At 40.4% G+C, this 19,702-nt stretch overlaps 1 protein-coding gene and 1 long non-coding RNA gene across 7 annotated transcripts in view; both read right to left on the bottom strand.

The window, feature by feature from the left end:
* The window catches only part of STARD13 (StAR related lipid transfer domain containing 13), a 185,296-nt gene that overhangs the window by 30,588 nt on the left and 135,006 nt on the right, over positions 1-19,702 (bottom strand). For all 6 annotated transcript variants that reach the window (XM_058687749.1, XM_058687766.1, XM_058687758.1 and 3 more), the window contains exon 4: positions 7,215-7,278. In XM_058687749.1, the coding sequence (XP_058543732.1) occupies positions 7,215-7,278 (64 nt within the window). The remainder of the gene's footprint in view (positions 1-7,214; positions 7,279-19,702) is intronic.
* LOC131487281 (uncharacterized) lies at positions 11,879-18,686 on the bottom strand. The gene is made up of 2 exons (XR_009249694.1): positions 17,812-18,686; positions 11,879-17,575 (listed from the first exon to the last, which is right to left on the bottom strand). It is a non-coding gene; the product is annotated as an uncharacterized LOC131487281 (long non-coding RNA).

Raw genomic sequence — 19,702 nt, 5'->3', positions numbered from 1 at the left:
CCCTTAACTTTGCGATATATTCTCTTTCAAGAAAAAGTAAATAGATGCTCAGGCAATAAATATTGCCATCTCCCTATTCTCACTTATTTCTTGAAAATCTAGATTCACATGGGCTGGACTAACTGACAAATTTGAACATTCACGTACAGCGGTTACATTCACGTACGGTAGAAGGTGGAAGAAAGTAAAAACTAAGGTACTAATGGAGAATTCCATTGCTTTGGGATCACAGTGGGAAATTAGCTTTGAGTTTAAAAAAAGTTATATAAAGCTTTGGCAAAAGAGTTTAAAAAGATGTACACGTAGGAAAAAAGGAAAGGGTCTCGGGTGATGAATCAAAGTTATACTTTCTTTATAGCATTTTAGAGTTCTCTTTTTCTGTGATTGATACACAGTAAGACATGACATTTGAGAGCCACTTATGTATCAGGCACCATAAAGGTTGAAGGGTGAGCTCACTGGATTTTCAGATCACATTTCAGGAAGCTAGTGAAAAGAAGCTGATATTAAGTTAGCATTCTGAAAAAGCCCTTTCAGCAAATACGTTTTGAGAAGGCAAAGAAAGGATATATTTTTAAAGAAAATGTATATATTTTAAATAGAAATTACGATATTTAGCGTGGGCTCCAATGATGTCTCTCAAGTTAGCCCAAACTCGGTTACTGATGCTGGAAAACCACATACGAGTTGGATAAGGATTCCTTTATTTTGGTCAAGAAAAGATGCCAAGCTGGGCACTGTGGACTGGCAATGGAAAGCTTGCCCCCGTCTGCTAGACTCTAAGGGTTTATTATACTAGCTTTGGGCAACAGGAGGGTATTTACAATCCAACCAAGGCATGTGAAAAAGTGGTAAACTCCTGGAAAACACGGCCAGCAGTTCAGGGAAATTTTGCAGTATTTAGATCTTTTGAACCCAAACAAACAAATGAAAACCAAAGCAAAAAAACAAACAAAACAAAGAAAAAGGAAAAAAAAAAAAAACACCCATTCTCCTTTAGCATCCTGTGCATATGATTATCATAGTATGTCCCAAAGGGCAGTGACATGATTCTGTCTGGTTTTTCCACCAGGGCAGGATCTTTCAACCTATTGATAGTGACATACAATAAGAAACTTTCTATCACAACTTAAGGCACACACATGTTACAATAAACAAACATACAAATGAATAAATAACCAAGCTCATGATATAAATATTATCCTTGTTTTTACTCATATTTTATAATCTAGTTTAGTCTATTTTTCTTAATATTGTCTGTTACCCACAAAAATTGTTTCACAGCTCACCAACGTGTCGTGACTGACAATATGAAAAACACACTGTACTAGAGTTTAAGTGTTTTTTTTTTTTTCTAAACACTCAGGGCCCAGCAGACTTAACGTGCATATAGCCGACTCTCCAGTAATTGTGGAAGTGTACTGATTAAGAGATATCGAGATCTCCTCTGTTTGATAATTTTTTTTGAGGCTTAAAAACAAATAGCTTGATTATTTAGGAATGCAAAATGGAAATCTCTAGGAGTCAGATGTATTTATGAGAAAAAGACACACCAGACAAACCTTAATCTCCCATCTCAATGGTTTAGTATACCATGGAAATACAGACACAGAGTATTTCAGCAAAAGAACTGACAAGAGATTCTCACGATATCGTTGTGACCAAGATGGCTAACCGTGTTGGATGCTATAGAGAGTTCTTTTGGTAACTGGTTGAGTAGTTCACACCAAAGAGTGTGGTCAAAAGGCTGAATGCAACTACAGGAGAGCTCTCTGGAGGATGCCTCAAAGTTATGTCAATTTTAAGAATAACTTGAATGAGCCAGGAGAACTCATGTTAGGTAATTCACTAAGTAATGTTGAGCAAGGTACCCTTTTTGAGAGTCAATTATCTCAGTTGTAAATGGGACTAATAGTAATATAAATCCAGCATGATTTGTCAACACAGCCAAAGGAGATTCTATGTGAAAATGCCACATAAACCTTAAAGTACAATGTAAAGCTACTTATTGTTGTTAGAGACTGGTGATATCGGGATGTATAAAGACCTTAACAGAACTGAATGGTGGCCTCTTAATGAGATAAAATTTCATGAAGTAAAAATAAATTAAATAAATAAACAAAAACCCCTAAGTCACTCACCATAGACAGTTTGAGAAACTGTTCAAGATTGAGCAGAGGTCAGAAAACTTTCTGTAAAGGGTCAGATAGTAAATATTATAGGTTTCTGGGCCATGCGATCCCTGTCATACCTGGTCAACTCTGCTATTAGAGCCAGAAGAATGAGTGCTCTAATGCAAGTTTCACTTTGTTTGCAAAAACAGGAACAGTGGTTTGCGGACCCCCAGTCTAGAGGATTGAGCATTGATGGGCTGCTGTGTGAAAAGTGAGCCCTCAGTGCTTCTGCAGAGGAAAGAGCTAGAATCCAATGGGCGAGGGTTTACATCAAATCCGCTTTCGGCTTACCATATGGAAGACTTCCAGTAATTAGAAAGAAAATAAATTGCCCTGCAGTGCAGCAAACTCATCGTGGCTAGATGCTCACAGGCAGAGGCTGAGTGGGCTATGAGCAAGGCTCTCGGAAGTAAATCCTGTAGTGGATGAGAGGCTGGAGGAGATGATGGAACGTCCCTTCCAACTCAAAGATCTAATGGCTCTAGGATATGGACCTGCAATTATCTTCAATTTGAGACTGTAATACTCTCCAGTCAAGCGAATGCTGGAATACGACGTAATTTTTTTCTCTTTTGACTCTGCTGTTTGGAGCTAGTGGGAAGCGTCTAATTTGGAGGGAGAGACTGGGGTGTGTGTGAAAAGCAGAGGGGGTGGAGGGGAGAGGAGACCGGGCCCCTGGACAACAGCTGCAGCTCCTTTGAAATGCTGATAGCGTCCAGGCCCCGAGATGCTGGCTGCAAGGTGGCAATTAGTCATGGTTTCTGAGTTGCTTTCCACCTTTGGTCATGATTCAGAGAGCTTTATTAAAACTATAACTTTAACCAGAACCATCTGAAGCCAGCCTTTCTCTCTTGGGAAATCGTAGGGAAGAGCCTTGTGAGCATATATGTCTGTCTCTTTCCTCATTTAACAGACAGCCTACTGGAGTCTTTGGTCTCGACTTTAACTTTGAATGAAAGTCATACCACATAAACACTAACCAATGGGGAGTTTTAAGGTCATCGTGAAGCAAGTGTGAATTTTGTAGGTAATGATGAAGAAGAAACACTTTTTCTGAGAACAAGTAGCTCTGTGTGGGCCTTGGAGTTTTTAATTTAGATGAAATGCTGATATTTTGGCTTTTCCGAAAAATGGGAACATTCTGAGTTGAAATTATATATTCCTCAGAGACAAATGCCAAACAGACATTGCAAAAGAAAGGTGTTTTTTTTCTTTTTAATTTTTTTATTTTAATGGCATTTGGCCAGATCTTTACCCTGGAAACAGGAGCCCACACAGGTCCATAGCTGCAAGAGGCAGCTAATCCACGGTTATGTAGAAATTTAGAAGTGTATCTTCCATTCAGGTTAACGGGAGCTGAGTGGTGGAGTCCACCTGTTCAGAAGCTGGAATGTACCCTTTGCAGGGCTGCAGGGGAAGGAGCCTGAAGCCAGAGGCAGGGGAGCCGCTGGTGTCCTCAGGGTCTCCAGAAATGCCTCCCGCCTGGGTTTTAGTCAGTGTCTCAGTGAGGTGTGTGGCCGAGGCTGAGAATACTCTTCTCTACCTGACTCTCACAGAGACAGGGAAGGTTACCCCGATTCTCTGATAAATCACTTTTTTCTCCCACAAAGAGAAAATCTTGCGCTACTATCTTGAGAGGGGAGGCAGGCATGATTTCATTTCTCCTGGGGCTTTACAAGCAGCCATTTGTTGTCCAAGAAAGGCGTGCGCCCAAGTAAGTATGAATGAGGCTTCACCATTCTTATCTGTTTCTATACTTGTTTTCTTTCTTAGGTGAACCCACCAAACTCTTCAGAATTTAAAAAACAAAATCCAATGAGAAGGAAATGCAAAGCAGAGCAAGGACATTCACTGTGAGAGACCCAGAGATGCATTTCTACAAGGACATTAAATAAATCATGGACTTCTGTGCAGATGGCAAGAAACATCCCTCTTCTAAAAACAACAATAAAAATGCATTATAACTGTATGTATTGCAGAGGAAACTCTTCCAGGCCTCAGGCCAAGTGCCAGAAGTCCCCTCAGACTCCAGTACATTTCTGAATTCTTGGTTATTTTTTTTTTTAATTTAATGTTTATTTATTTTTGGGAGAGAGAGACAGAGCATGAGCGGGGGAGGGGCAGAGACAGAGAGGAAGACATAGTATCCGGAGCAGGCTCCGAGCTGTCAGCACAGAGCCCGACGCGGGGCTCCGACCCTCGAACCGTGAGAACATGACCTGAGCCAAAGTCTGACGCTTAACTGACTGAGCCACCCTGGTGCCCCCTTTGTGTTATTTTTTTAAAGTTTTTTTTTTTACTGTTTATTTATTTATTTTGAGGGACAGAGAGAGAGAGAGAGACAGAGAGACCAGGAGAGGGGCAGAGAGAGGGAGAGAAAGAATCCCCAGCACTTGCAGTGCAGAGCCTGACTCGGGGCTCGAACTCATGAACTGCGAGACCATGACCTGAGCCAACATCAAGAGTCAGATGCTTGGCTAACTGAGCCAGCCAGGCGCCCCTGTGAATTCTTTGAAAGGCAAGGAGGGGCATTTTGGTGCCAGGGTATCTGGGGTCAAACCTTGCTATTTCTGCGTGACTTTGAGCAAGTTACTCCCTGTGCATCCGTGACTCGGAGTACACGGGGAGGGACAGTGCCTGGCACAGAGCATGCTCTGTGTTGGTGTTTGCTGCCCACACAAACTGCTAGGTGAGCACATGTAGCCCTTTCATTGATCCCAAAAGGAGGAAGAACCACTGGGGCTATGGACACTTAGGCAATTTGGGGATGATATTCTACAGAATGAATCCTGTCTGGGCCTCTGCAGATGAGAGGTAAGGATTATATTTTTATTTCTTAGATTGCCTAAAATGGGGACATACCTAGAGGAAATGCTGCTGGTTGTCTTTTTCTTCCAACTAAACGAATTCCGAAGTTGACTGCAGTGTCACATGGTGCTTCTTCTCAAGTTTCACTTTCTACGTTTGATCATTTGACCTAGTCCTAGCTTGTATTTATGTATGTATTTATATTTTTTTGGTGCAGTAAAATAAAGGGTGAGCCTATGACTTGTGGAAGGGGCAGATCACAGGAATGCACACCCCCACACGGTCTCCTGCATAACTGCTTAGACCACAGCCCCAGATGCTGGTCATTATTGAGATTCACAAGGTGGTGAAGACCACATGTTGAAATTATTTATTTGAGAAGTCAGGCCATGTCTTCTCAATTTACTGAGTGCAAAGCCGTATTTTATTTCAGTGCATGCATTTGTGAGGCCTCTAGCTGAGCAGGGGCTGTAAGGGTAAGGGCCGCTACATCCAACGTGAGGAATAAATTAAGAATGTCAGAATACTGAAGTGACCGATTTACAGAGGAACTTTTGTGAAGGTAACACACAACCAGCCTAACAAATGTTATTCCGGCCGATCTCACATGTGGGTTTTTGAAAAGCTGGTGATAGGGTGAGAATCTGATCACTCCACTTGGCTGAAAACAAATCGTGTCATTAGTTTTTGTCTTTTGTAATACACTGCAGCTACACAGATCTGTCTAGGAAGCCGTATGGATCAGCCATGCTTTAGACACATAGGCGTGGCTGTGTTAGGTTAATAAGAACCATGTGTTACGACCAAAACAACATCTGATGCTCACGCTTCAGATCGTGTGTATGCTTTTCAAGGGGTCTATTCAGCCAGACAGCTGTTGGGACGCTTATTTCCACATTTTTAATTTGTCTTTGGCCTAGACAAATTGCTCATATTTTAATATTTCTCTGGATATTGTTTTTCACCATTTTACCTCATTAGCTTAAATCTTTGGTTTCTAACTCAAACTCCAAACTGTTTTTAAGGTGAGGTCAACCAAAATTCATTTGCTTTTTTTTTTTTTTCCTTTGGGTGCTATTTTAGAATAGAAATTCAAATTCAAGTTATTTTTTAAAGATCAGGTTACTCAAGAGTGACTTAAAATCCATTGGATTTAATGATTTCTCTGGGTAGACCAGGATAAAGAGCACTTTCTTTCGACTCAAAGATGTTTTCTCTGCTTCTTCAAAATATACTGTGGCTTGACTTGTTACATATTGGAGATGTGAAATGAAAAAAGTAGTCAACGATCTTATTTTGAATTTCCCAAGAGGATCAATTCACTGAGGGATAGGGAGGGTTTTCAGCGACAGTGGTTATTAGGAGCCTTGATTTTGGAGTCAGGCATGCCTGAGTTTGAAACTCCGCTCTCCCGCTAGCTTAAAGATCATGAGCAAATGACAACCCGTTCAAGTTTTATTTCCTTTGTCTAGAAAACAGAGATCCTACCTCAATGGATTCAATGAGATCACGTATGGCAAGCACATAACATAGCTCCTCGAAAACAGTAAGTGCTCAATAAAGTACAGCTTTATTTCAGAACTGAAGTGTCCAGTCTCATTCCTACAGAGGGAATAGCACATGCTAGTCGTAGAACACGGAGGGAGCATAGTGACTCTTAAAACTGAACGAAATTCCTTGTGAACAGAGAGAAGTGTAAGTGGGAGGGATGGTATAGAGGAGGCAGGCCCCGCATCTTGTTGCCACACTCCACACGACCCCTCACCGATTATGAATTGAACCTGCCTGCGGATGAGCACATCTTCCAGGCTACTTGGAAATAAAATGCTATGGAACAGGATGAAGCAAAAGACATTTGGCACGGGCCCACGGGTTCTTTTCTGCATTCGCTTAATCTACGCATCACTGTGGAGTACTTGAGACTGATGGGGAGTGGACACTTACGACTAAAGAAACTTCTAAAAGATGACCACAGAGAAGGCATTTTATATCTTTCAGCAAAACTCTTTGATCAAAATGAAAACAAAGTGAAATGGTGAAACAAATGGACCTCAGCCTGGATTTATAATGGGACTTATTTATGATGGTTATGATGAGCTGGGATATTTGGAAAACAAACATAGATGGTCGGGCATTTCAGAATTTTGCTTGGGTTCCTGTTGTTTTTAATCCATGAATGCAAACTTCTTTTGTTAACATAAACCATGATCTTAGTAAGGTGTAGACACCTACCTTTTTCCTTTGGAAGTTCACATCAAGTTTCATTGAGGCACACTTGTTCAATGTATGCAGTCGTCTGAAAAGAAAGAAAAAGGTGGTGATTGCTACCACTAAAAAGCCTAAATTTTCTTTTCAGATTGATTCTCATTTATTGCCAATGAAGTTGAAAGTGTAGAAATGAAAAGTTATGTCCCAACAAAGTACTGTACCCACTCAAGGTATGCTATGCAAAGGGTCCCGTTGGCTTTCCAGCCTACCAGTCCCTACCCATCCCCTAATCTAAACCCAGTCTTTTCCTGGCTTCCCTCTCCTTTCCTGGAATGCATGAACAGTCATCTTAGTTCTGCTTTCACCAGCCCCTCCATTCATTTGCCACCTCGATCATGCTAGTCCCCAAATTCAGATCAACTTAACCATCTGTCCTCTCCCCTACTCTTGGGCTATTGGGTATAAATGGCAAGATAACTCAGTGCTGAATTATATATGTGGTAGACTAAATTGTGTCCCCACCCAAACTCGTATGCTGAAACCCTAACCCCCAATGTTATTGTATGTGGAGTAAGAAGTAATTGAGGTTAAATGAGGTCACATGAAAGAGCTCTGATCCAACAGAATTGGTTCCTTACAAGGGGAGACACCAGAGAGCTCGCGCTCTCTCAATGTGCCATGTGAGAACACAGTGAGAAGGTGGCTGTCTGCTAGTCAGAAAGAGTGTGCTTACCAGGGACCAAGCCCTGCTGGCACCTTGATCTTGGACTTTCCAGCCTCCAGCACTGTGCGAAAGTAAATGTCTGTTGTTTAAGACACTCAGTCTGTGGTATTTTGTTATGGCAGACCGGGCTGACGAATAAATACATTTTGATTTTCATCCTCAGCTGGGCTCTGAAAATTGCTACTCAGCATTCCTTTCATTTTTTTGTCTGGTTGGCTCCCAATCTCAGATCATGAAAAATATCCCAGTCCCACAACAGAGAACTTAGCCACTGCTGCCAATGAGAAAATATAGCTGAACATAAGCTATCAGACATAAATTCTTTTAATAATCCTTTCCTTCATCATAAAAAAAATGATGTTCCTCTTCTTTTTCAAAGCTAACCCTTTCATCTTGTTTTTTATTTCAACATCCACCACTTCTTCTGGGACCTTGATACCTCATTTATTCCCTCACCTCAGCAAATTCTCTCGACTGCTTTCTTCTCTTTAAGCTTATCCCTGTCTTGAACAAATTGACTAACCAATTAGTTAGCTACCTAAATCACCATAATCACACAAACAATTTCCCCCTCAATCCTAATCTTTCCATCAAGCAACTGTACTAACCTACCCCAATATTCCCTTCCTTACACTACTCAACTGCCCAAGGACAGTCTCAATATTCATTCACTCTTCAATCCATTACAATGTAATTTCCTGAAATGCTCTTGCAAATACCTTTACTAGTTTACTTTATCTGATTACACTTTAAAAATCATACTTATTGAATGCATATGGTTTGAAGAGTCACACATTACCCCTCCTGTCCTTTTTCATCTATGACTCTTTGGGGGCAACTCTTTGCCCGTTTCTTTTGTTGGCGTTTACCTCTAACAACATGTTTATGCTGTTACTTCTTGATTTTTCAGTACAAATCATTATTTATAGACTTTATTCTCTGCATGATGATTTATTTATTTTTTTTACTACCTGTCTCCATCCCTCACCTACCCCCCATTCGTACACTGTATCTTTTATAATTATAGTTATGTCATAATTTCAGTTTTTGGATAAATCAGTATTCAGTGTTTATTATATTTATTATTGACCATGTAAATGCTGTTCACATGTATATCACACTCTGATTATTTTGTCTTCCATTCTCAACTTTTCATTATCCTAGGAGTTAATAAGTGTCTTGTTTATTTGTTTCCTTAGTTTTCAATGTATTTATCCCTAAATTCAAACTCAAATACTTCCTCAGCTATCTAACGCCCTAAGTGTGTTACTCTAGTAATCTAATTTCCTTGGTGACGTCTCTCTCAGAGCCTTCTTACGTGTTCTAGTTGGGGGTTTGCTGCCCTTGTTTTTAGTTTCTTTTATTTTACTATCATGGGCTGAACAGATTTCTCAGCACTCAGATCCTCAGATTTTTCTTGAGTGTGTTTTCTAATATGCTGAGGCTGAGCTACAAAAGACGCCTGAGAACCTCAATATTTAGAACATAAATATCACTGTCACTGAAGTTCCCATTTTCACTTGAGTGCCTCACCTTCAACTATGTCTAGTGTTCCCCCAGCCTAGGGAACTTCTGTTGTAGCCTCTCTAGGCAATCAACTTCTAGTTTTGGGCTGATGGTGGGGAAGAAAAGTCACCTAGATATAAACTGGGGGAGTAAATCCAGGGCTCTATCTACTTTAAAACAGAATTTCAAACAACCGTCTTCTTTTTAGCCTCCCTTAAATGTCAATCCCCATTTTTGAGCTTTTTAGGATTATTGTAGTACAGACTGAATTTATGACTTACTTCACTGACCACTTAGCTTTTATTTCTTGGACTTGCCAAGTTCTCTACTACATCATTTCTGTTTTTCTGCTTTGAAAATTTTATAGTTGTGGTGTCTCTCTTTGTATGGACATCTGCTTTTGTAAAGGAATGCCTCTCTAAATCAGTGGGAATTTAGATAGCAAGAAAATTCAGGTGTTCAGTCTCCTATCTTTGATGACTCCTTTTGTATTCTGACTCCTCTGGCTTTAAATTTTCAGCTCAATGAGTTTTGGCAATTTTAACTACCCTCAAACAAGGTAAAGAACATTTTTGCACATAGGAACGTTCTCTTGTGCTCCTTTACCATCAATTCTCTCCTCACCACCACATCCCCTCCTACCTCCCTCAGGGTCATCTTCTGTCTGATTTCTATCACTCATAGACTGATTTTGCCGATCCTTGGTTATCATATAAATGGAATCATATGGTATGTAGTTTTGTGTGTCTGGCTTTTTTTTTTTTTTCACTCAACACAATATTTTTGAGATTGATCCATTTTATGGAGTATAGCAGTAACCATTCCTTTTAATGGCAGAGTAGTTTTCCATGGTATAAAGACATACAATTGGTTTATCTACTCTTTTGCTGGTGGATATTTAGGCTATTTCCAGTTGTGACTAATGCTTTTTGATCACCAAATTCCATATCTTCTTTTTAGCAGAGACCTGTTTGTAGTAATGGGCAATAATCCCCACTCTCCATTCCTTGAAACTTTTCTCTTTGGCATTTAGGATTATGAGTTCCCTCATCTCTCTAAACACTATCTCCTTCCTGTCACCAAGTAGTACCTGCCCCTTAACTATTAATATTTTTTAGGATTCAGACTATAGTCATTGCTCTTTTTATTCTGCATGAATATACTGAAATATATTATCCCATCAAATAGACTCTGATGATGTCCAATCTTCTTTCTCTAACCCAGATACCTCCCTTGAGCCCCAGAGTCACGTTTCTAACTACTCATTAATCTCACCCATTTGTGGGGTTCTGCTGACCCTTCAAACTCAACTTTCAAAACTGAGCTCATTGTATTCTCTTCCAAACTTGTTTCTGATACTTACTGTCTTATCTTGATTAAGAGCATCACCAAGTAGGCCAGCCAAATGGAGTCATCTTGACGCTTTTCTTCTTTAAGGTCTGTATTCATTTGATTACCAAGTCCCATCAATTACATCTCTGTGGTATTTTTGAAATCTTGCCTCTTCTTTGGCCCTATTTTGGTGCCTTCTCATCTTTTACCTAAGTCAGGCAATAGCCTCTTAATTGGTTTCACTACCAATTCAAATGCTTTACATTAAAACCAGTTCTATTTCTCAACTTTTTCTCATGTCACTCATTTATTTAAAAATATCTGATGACTCCCCTTATTTTCAGCCATCTCCAGTTTACCCACTGACTACACATTCATTAGTGTCAAATATAATAAGCAACCCTGGATTAGAAACTGATCATTTAGTCTGAAGCTATCTTTAGCATGGGCTTGGCCTTTGCTCTTATAACTGACAGCCTATCTTTTTGGTCAGTTCCACATGTGTCCATTGCTGCCTAAGACCTAAGAGTGGTATGTGAGGTAAATTTTATATATACATTCTCATTTGGATATATAATGAGGTACAGAAGAGCTTCAATAAGTCAATGTTACTCATCTGGCAGCTCTGTAACAGGTTTGTTTAGGTAAGGATTGCTTGTCATTTACAAAATTTACTTTTCTAACAAACTGTTCTTCCATTATAGGTTGGAATCACAAACAAACATTTTTATTCTGTGCAAAAGTTTTTGATCTCCTACATACACAAAAGCCATCAAAGGGCTCATCCTTTATATGTCACGTGCTTGAATATGCTTTCTACTTTTTGACACAAACAAGAGGTCAATTTGTTATTTTTCTAAAGCTGGAGACTCAAACAAACTAGATTTGACTACCTAGATTTGGGTCCTTTTATCTCCCCTGAACCCAGATATTTGCCTGCACTTTAAGAGTTGCTCCTCTTCTTGGAAAAAAATATTTGTAAAACCTGTATCTTGTAAAGGACTTGTGCCCAGAATACATAAGAACTCCACAATAAATTCCATAATAGGTCAAACAATCTTGAGTTTTTAAACATGCAAAATATTTGAACATACAGTTCGTTTTTTAAATGTTTATTTTTGAGAGAGAGAGAGAGAGAGAGTGCACAAGCAGGGAGGGACAGAGAGAGGGAGACACAGAATCTGAAGCAGGCTCCTGGTTCCAAGCTGTCAGCACAGAGCCTGATGTGAAGCCCGATGAGGGGCGCAAACTCACAAACTGTGAGATCATGACCTGAGCCGAAGTCAGATGCTTAACCAACTGAGCTACCCAGATGCCCCTGAACATACAGTTCTAAAAGAAGATATTCAAATGGCAAATAAGCACATGAAAAGATGCTTAGTGGTCATGGGAGAAATGCAAATTAAAATAATAAGACACACTGGAATGCCTAAATTAAAAACACTGTCAACACTAAGTTTTAGCAAAGACATAGAACCACTGGAACTTCCAAAAGGATACAGCCTCCTTGGAAAACAATTTGGTAATATCTTACTAAATTAAACATATTCTTAGAATATGACCCAGCAATTCTACTCTTAGTTATATCCAAGATAAAATAAATCGTACACCCATACAAAGACCTGCACTTGAATGTTCACAGCAAATTTATTCAGAAAATAGCCCCAAAGTGGAAATAACACAAAGGTCCCTTAACTGACAAATGGAAATAAAAACTGTGGTATACACATATAAAGAAATATTCAGAAATACAAAGGCACTAACAACTGATACATGCAACAAAATGGATGAGTCTCAGAGGGATTATGTTAAGTAAAAGAAGCCAGACACAAAGAGCACACGCTATATAATTGCATTTATACAAAATTTTAGAGAAGGTAGAACTGCAGTGACAGAAAACAGTTCAGTGGTTGCCAAATGTCAGCAACAGAGAACTTTTTGAGATAATGGAAATGTCCTACATCATGATTGTGGTGAATGTCACATAACTGTATACATTTGACAAAATTCAACAAATCGTAGGTTTTAAGTTGGTGAATTTTCTTGAATGTAAATTACACTTTTAATAAAGCTGAATAAAAAACACTGCAAGTGAGTGACATCGGTGGGGATGGTGGAATAAAAGTCTTCAATGCTCTGTTCCTTTATAAAAGTAAGAAGAATATTGGCAATAACTGTCAAAATCAACTTTTTAAGAACTCTGGAAAGCAATAAAGGCTTGCAACCATCCAAGTACTGTCTATTTAAGAAAAGTGGTTGAATCTACGTGGGAACAGGGAGATTTGAGGCATCTGACCTTCCTTGCCCTATTCTCATGTTTCTTTCCTCAGCTCTGCAAAAGCTTTGAAAAACAACAGCATCACAATCAGGGTACCTATGAAAACTGGCAGTCTAGCAGCCACTGGAGAGGGCAGAATGGGCTTGGCTCCCCAAAAGCTTCATTATTAAAGAACTGTCATTATCTGAGCTGCCTGGAAACTGCCTGAATGGCCCCCATTCACAGGGCTTATCTTCATTTAACCTGACTCTGAGCTCATCACTGAGAACAGTTTCCCCCCCAGGGTGTTTGTCAAAAACAATCAGCAGCAATTATTTAACATCATAGCTGCCTGAACCGCTGATAACATTTGGGCTAAACAAGATGTGAACCAAAATGAATGAAAAGGATAGCTGCAAGAATGAGATGTCCATAGGGGACTTAGAAAAGTTCTAACATATTTTTAGGAATCTAGAAGGCCAAGCACATATGAAGAACTGTTGCATACCCAGAAAAGGCATAACAAAGTCCTAATTTCTCACCTCCAATCGGCATTGTTGATCTGCACAAGCAGGAAATAAAGGCTAAGGCAGAATTATCAACTTCCTCCTGGAACATTGAAACCATAGCCCAATATGCACAAAGAGCCCTTGATAAAGGCTGGGAGACATACTGGTTCAAGGCATTTAAGGACAGTCCTGTTCAATCATTTGCTGACCGCTAAGCTAACCAAGTGGAGACTTCAGTGGTAATATATAGCAAAGTATTCAGACTTCAGAGAATTAGCTGAGGAAAGTCACTGAACTATAGCCACAACAAGGGAAGTCACTAAACTATAGCCACAGCAACAAACCTTGGGGAGAGGATATCTGATTTTGAGAGTTGCCACATTATAGTGTTCAAAATTTCTGGTATTAAACAAAATATAACAAGACAACACACAGATTCTAAAGTTTAGATGGAGAGGCAAAAGACCCAGAATAGCCAACACAATATTGAAGCAGAAGAACAAAGTTGGAGTGCTGATACTACCCAACTTCAAGACTTACTATAAAGCTAAAGTAATCAATACAGTATGATATTGGTAAAAGAATAGAAAAATGGATCCATGGAACAGCATAGAGAGCCTAGAAATAGACCAACAGAAGTATGGTCAACTGATCTGTGACAAAGGAACAAAAGTAATATAATAGAGAACTGATAGCCTTTCAACAAATTTTGTTGCAACAACTGAACACACACACACACACACACAACACACACACACACAAACACAAATCCATCTAGACACAGACCTTCTACTGATAGCCTTTCAACAATTTTTTTGCAACAACTGAACACACACACACACACACACACACACACAACACAAATCCATCTAGACACAGACCTTCTACCCATCACAAAAATTAACTCAAAATGAATCACAGACTTAAATGTAAACACAAAATTATAAGATCCCTGGAAGATAACATAGAAGGAAATCTAAATGACTTGAGGTTTGGTGATAACTTTTTAGATACAACACCAAAGACATGATCTATAAAATAAATAACTGATAAACTGGACTTCATTACAATTAAAAACTTCTGAGAAAGACATTGTTGAGTGTATGAGAAGACAAGTTATAGACTTGGAGAAAACATCTGCAAAAAACATATCTGATAAAGGACTATTGTCTAAAATATACAAAGAACTCTTAAAACTTTAATAAGAAAACAATCAACCCAATTAAAAAATAGGCAAACAGTCTGAACAGACACTTCTCCAAACAAGACACACTGATGGCAAATTAGCACATAAAAAGATGCTTAACATCATGCATCATTAGAGAATTGCAAATTAAAATAACCATGAGATAACACCATACACTTATTAGAATGACAAAATTATAAAACATTGACCACACAAAATGCTGACAAGAATGTGAAGCAACAGGAATGCTCACTCACTGCGGTTGGGGATGCAAAATGGTACAGCACTTTGGAAGACAGTCTGACAGTTTCTTACTGCCAAACAAACCCATACCATAGGACTGAGCAATCACACTCTGGTATTTTACCCAAATGAGTTGAAAACTTATGTACATATAAAAACCTGCACAGGAATGTTTATAGCAGACTTATTCATAACTGCAAAAACCTGGAAGCAACCAAGAAGTCCTTCAGTAGGTGAACGGATAAATCAACTGTGATATATCCAGACAATGGAATATTATTCAGTGTTAAAAGAAACTGAGCCATCAATCCATGAAAAGACATGGAGGGACCTTAAATGCATACTACTAAGCGAAAGAAGCCAATCTGTGAAGTCTACGTACTGTGTGATTCCAACTATATGACAATCTGGAAAAGACAAAACTATGGGTACATGAAAAAGATGAGTGGTTGCTAGGAGTTAGGAGGGAGGGCTGAACAGTCAGAGCATAAGGGATTTTCAGGCTGTGAAAATATTTCGTGTGGTACTATAATGGTGGATACAAATCATTATACATTTGTCAAAACCCACAGAATGTGTAAGACCAAGAGTGAACCCTAGTGCAAATTATGGACTTGGGGTGATGATGATGTGTAGGTCCCACACTCTGTGTGGGATGGTGATCATGGAAGAGGCTGAGTATGTGCAGGTACAGGGGTATACAGGAACTCTCTGTACTCTGTCTTCCATTTTTTCTGTGACTCTAAAATGGCTCTTTTAAAAAGTCTATTTTTTAAAGACATAGTTTTTGTTAGATTCATTTAACGATAATTTTATTTATCTGCCTTTGAAATTACCAACGTAAAGTGATCTCCATTTCCTTTGCTCTCCAGCCACTTGCTCATTGGTTCTCAATCCTATCTACAAAAGTATCATCATTGAAGACCTCTTAGAAATCCTGGATACAATTTCAAATATCATACCCACAACCATTCAACTCTTCCTTTGAAAATGTGTGTGTATATCAAATCAGCATGTTGTGCACTTTATATATTCTATAATTTTATTTGTCAAATATGCCTCAACAATGCTGGGGAAGAAAAACACAACTGATTTGTTAAGATGAAAAAAAAAGACACAAGGAGAGAAAACACTCTTTATGGTGGTCTGAAAGTAGGCAGACAGTTCCAGCACGGTGCAGCATCAGCCTGTGATTTATTTTGCACAAGGTAAAAGAAACTGGCTAGACTCTGCAAGAATACAAAACGGATGAAACACATATCCTCGAGAGATGTGAATGCCTCTTTAGGGACTGGCCGCCTCAGGTAAAAGAACATGTCACATAACAGAAGTATCCAGAGCACTTTATCAAAACCCCTGTGAAATTCTGCTATGAATGAAGCCCATCTTTGTTCAGGACATGTATTTAGCATCGGTATTTGTCTACCTCTAACTTCATGGTAAGTAACATAAAACCCTTCAGATAATCTGAGTTGGTCTAGCAGTGGTTTCCTGAAAAACTATTCCTGCAGGAGTAACAATCTTGATTATAAAATTTATTTTATCGGCTGCATGCACAGTGGGTCTTCTCTGGGTTAGAGCCTCTTTTGAGGCACGAACCATAATTTATTCATCTAACCTGAATTAGGCCTTGCAGGAAATTTTACACACGATCGTTTCAGTAGGTTTTTCTTTCTTTCTTTTTTTTTTTTTTTAAAGTTTTATTTTATTTATTTATTTATTTATTTATTTATTTATTTAAATGTTTTTATTTATTTTTGAGACAGAGAGAGAGACAGAGCATGAGCAGGGGAGGGGCAGAGAGAGGGAGACACAGAATCCGAAGCAGGCTCCAGGCTCCGAGCTGTCAGCACAGACCCCGACGCGGGGCTTGAACTCATGAGCCGTGAGACCATGACCTGCGCTGAAGTTGGAAGCTTCACTGACTGAGCCACCCAGGCGCCCCAGTAGGTTTTTCTTTCTTAACTGAACATACTTTGTTTATATAGGTCCAATCAGTGATTGATTTTAAGTAGTCGCAACAGCCTGTGCAGAGTCAGAATAACAGAATTATTCTTCCACACTGAATACGACAGGCTAAGGACTGCATCTTATTGGCATCCCTAATGCCTAGCACAGGTGCTGGCTCAGGGCAAATCTACCCAGTGATTTTTTTTCTAACGAAACCTTAGAGCTTGGCAACCTCTGGGGACAATTTGGTCTGACCCTTTTATTTTTAAATGAGGAGAATAAGGATCTGAGACGACCACTTGCTCCAGGGAGCCACACATTAGTTAGCGGGAGAGCTAGGACGAGGACTTCTTGACAGTGATGTCTCTGCTCCTGCCTATCCAGGAAATGAGAGCCTAGTCCTGTACCTAGCAGAGGCTTTTGAACAAATGGTAGTTTCCTTCCCCTCTCCTTTATTCCATGCAAAGAGAAAATCCATGACACACGATGAAGCTTGTCCACTTTGCACTCTGAGCAAACTAGATTTCTGTTTTAACAGAAGCAAAGCAGTTTGATCCTTTCAGAAGAATCTGAGTATCTGATATCACTGCAGAATCTGTGAATTGCTGTCTTCAGAATCCTTGAGAAGGCCAGTACATGAGTAAAGGGGAGGTACAAATCTCATTTTAAGAGTGAAACCTGGGGACGCCTGGGTGGCGCAGTCGGTTAAGCGTCCGACTTCAGCCAGGTCACGATCTCGCGGTCCGTGAGTTCGAGCCCCGCGTCAGGCTCTGGGCTGATGGCTCGGAGCCTGGAGCCTGTTTCCGATTCTGTGTCTCCCTCTTTCTCTGCCCCTCCCCCGTTCATGCTCTGTCTCTCTCTGTCCCAAAAATAAATAAAAAACGTTGAAAAAAAAAAAAAAAAAAGAGTGAAACCTGGGTTTCTAATGGGAAAGAAGACAAGACGTCAAGACTCTTTATCCAATAGTGCACTACGTACCAGGAGCAAGGGTAGGTGGCAGGAATGCAGAGGCGAATAAGATGTGGTCCCTGCCCTTGAGGATCTCACGGTCCCGCGTGCGATATAAATTTCACAAACAAGAAGCAGCTCACTTCCTGAGTGCATAAGGACAAAACCTCCCAGAGGAGATAATATTTGAGCAAGCCCAGGAAGGACTAGGAGAAATTTGCTGCTTAGGCTAGAAGAGTTACAGGCAAAGCAAATGGGCATTAAATAGCACGCTTCAGTCTAGGACTCGTAAGTATGTGAGTGGGGATGTCTGCAGAGAAAGGCAGGGGCTAGATCACGAAGGACCAAAATGAGTATGTCAAGAGTAATCTGTGAGTGATGGGGAGCAACTGAAGGATATTAGACAGGAGAGGAACGTCGTTTGATCGCACATTACGAACGTAAGCGGTGGCAGGGTGGAGAACGAGCTGAAGAACATTAGGGCATGTTTACGATAGTTTGGGTGAAAGATGGCGAAAGGGAGTTGGAGCCGATGAAGACTTGGTCTTTGATAGGGAAGGAACCGAGGAGGAGAAGTAGAGGACGACTCCCAGATTCCAGGCTTTCTCACCGTGCCACAGAACACAGGAAACAGTGACTTGGGGAAGTCAGCGGGGAGCTGGGCAGGAGAAAATCAGAAGTTCATGTTTGGATGTGTTAACTGTTAGGGGCCTTTGTGATGTCCAGACCCCCTTGGGAAAGCTGGGCATCACAGTGACTTACACACAAGATACATAATAATTGAGCCAACCATCCTCAGGGAATCCAGAACCCTGGAAACTCCAGCGTGTAAGGCACAGGCCAGTGAGAAGGAGTCAGATGTGGAGAAGGTGTGGTCAGAGACGTAAGAGGTCAACAGAACTAGCTGAAGGCCGTGTCCTAGAAGCCATGGAATGACCATCACGGAAAGGAGTGAGTGGATGGTTCTTTTTTTCTTTAGTTTTTAAAGATGTTTTTATTTATTTATTTTGAGAGAGAGAGAGAGATAACATGCATGCTAGCAGCAGAGGGGCAGAGAGAGAGGAAGAGAGAGAATCCCAAACAGGCTCTGCACTGTCAGTGCTGAACCCGATGTGGGGCTCGAACCCACAAACTGTGAGATCATGACCTGAGCTGAAATCAAGAGTTGGATGCTTAAGTGAGTGAGCCACCCAGGTACCCCAGTATATGGTTCATTGTACTGAATACTTAGGCCGGGGAGGTGATGTACAGCTTAAAATGTGCCTTTTTTAAAGTTTTGTTTTGAATGTTTTATTATTTATTTTTGAGAGAGAGAGAGACAGAGACAGAGCCCGAGTGGGAGAGGGGAAGAGAGAGAGGGAGACACAGAATCCAAAGCAGGCTCCAGGCTCTGAGCTGTCAGCACAGAGCCCAACGCGGGGCCCGAACTCACGGACCGAGAGATCATGACCTGAGCCGAAGTCAGACGCTCAACCGACTGAGCCACCCAGGCGCCCCTTAAAATGTGCCTTTTGGATTTAGCAGTTATCAAGGGCAGTTTCAGAGAAGCCTGAGGGAAGAAGGCTGAGGGGTAAGTGGACTCAGAGAAAGTGAAGACAGACCATGAACACAGTGCTCTTTTAAGAAGTCTAGCTAAGGGGCGCCTGGGTGGCTCAGTCGGTTAAGCATCTGACTTCGGCTCAGGTCATGATATCACACTCTGTGAGTTCAAGCCCCGCGTCGGGCTCTGTGCTGACAGCTCGGAGCCTGGAGCCTGTTTCAGATTCTGTGTCTCCCTCTCTCTGACCCTCCCCCGTTCATGCTCTGTCTCTCTCTGTCTCAAAAATAAATAAACATTTAAAAAAAAAAAAAAAGAAG

The sequence above is a fragment of the Neofelis nebulosa genome, chromosome 1, assembly GCF_028018385.1.
Source record: "Neofelis nebulosa isolate mNeoNeb1 chromosome 1, mNeoNeb1.pri, whole genome shotgun sequence".
NCBI lineage: Eukaryota > Metazoa > Chordata > Mammalia > Carnivora > Felidae > Neofelis > Neofelis nebulosa.
Note: the sequence above shows the minus strand (reverse complement) of the source record. Positions and strands in the feature narration are given on the sequence as shown.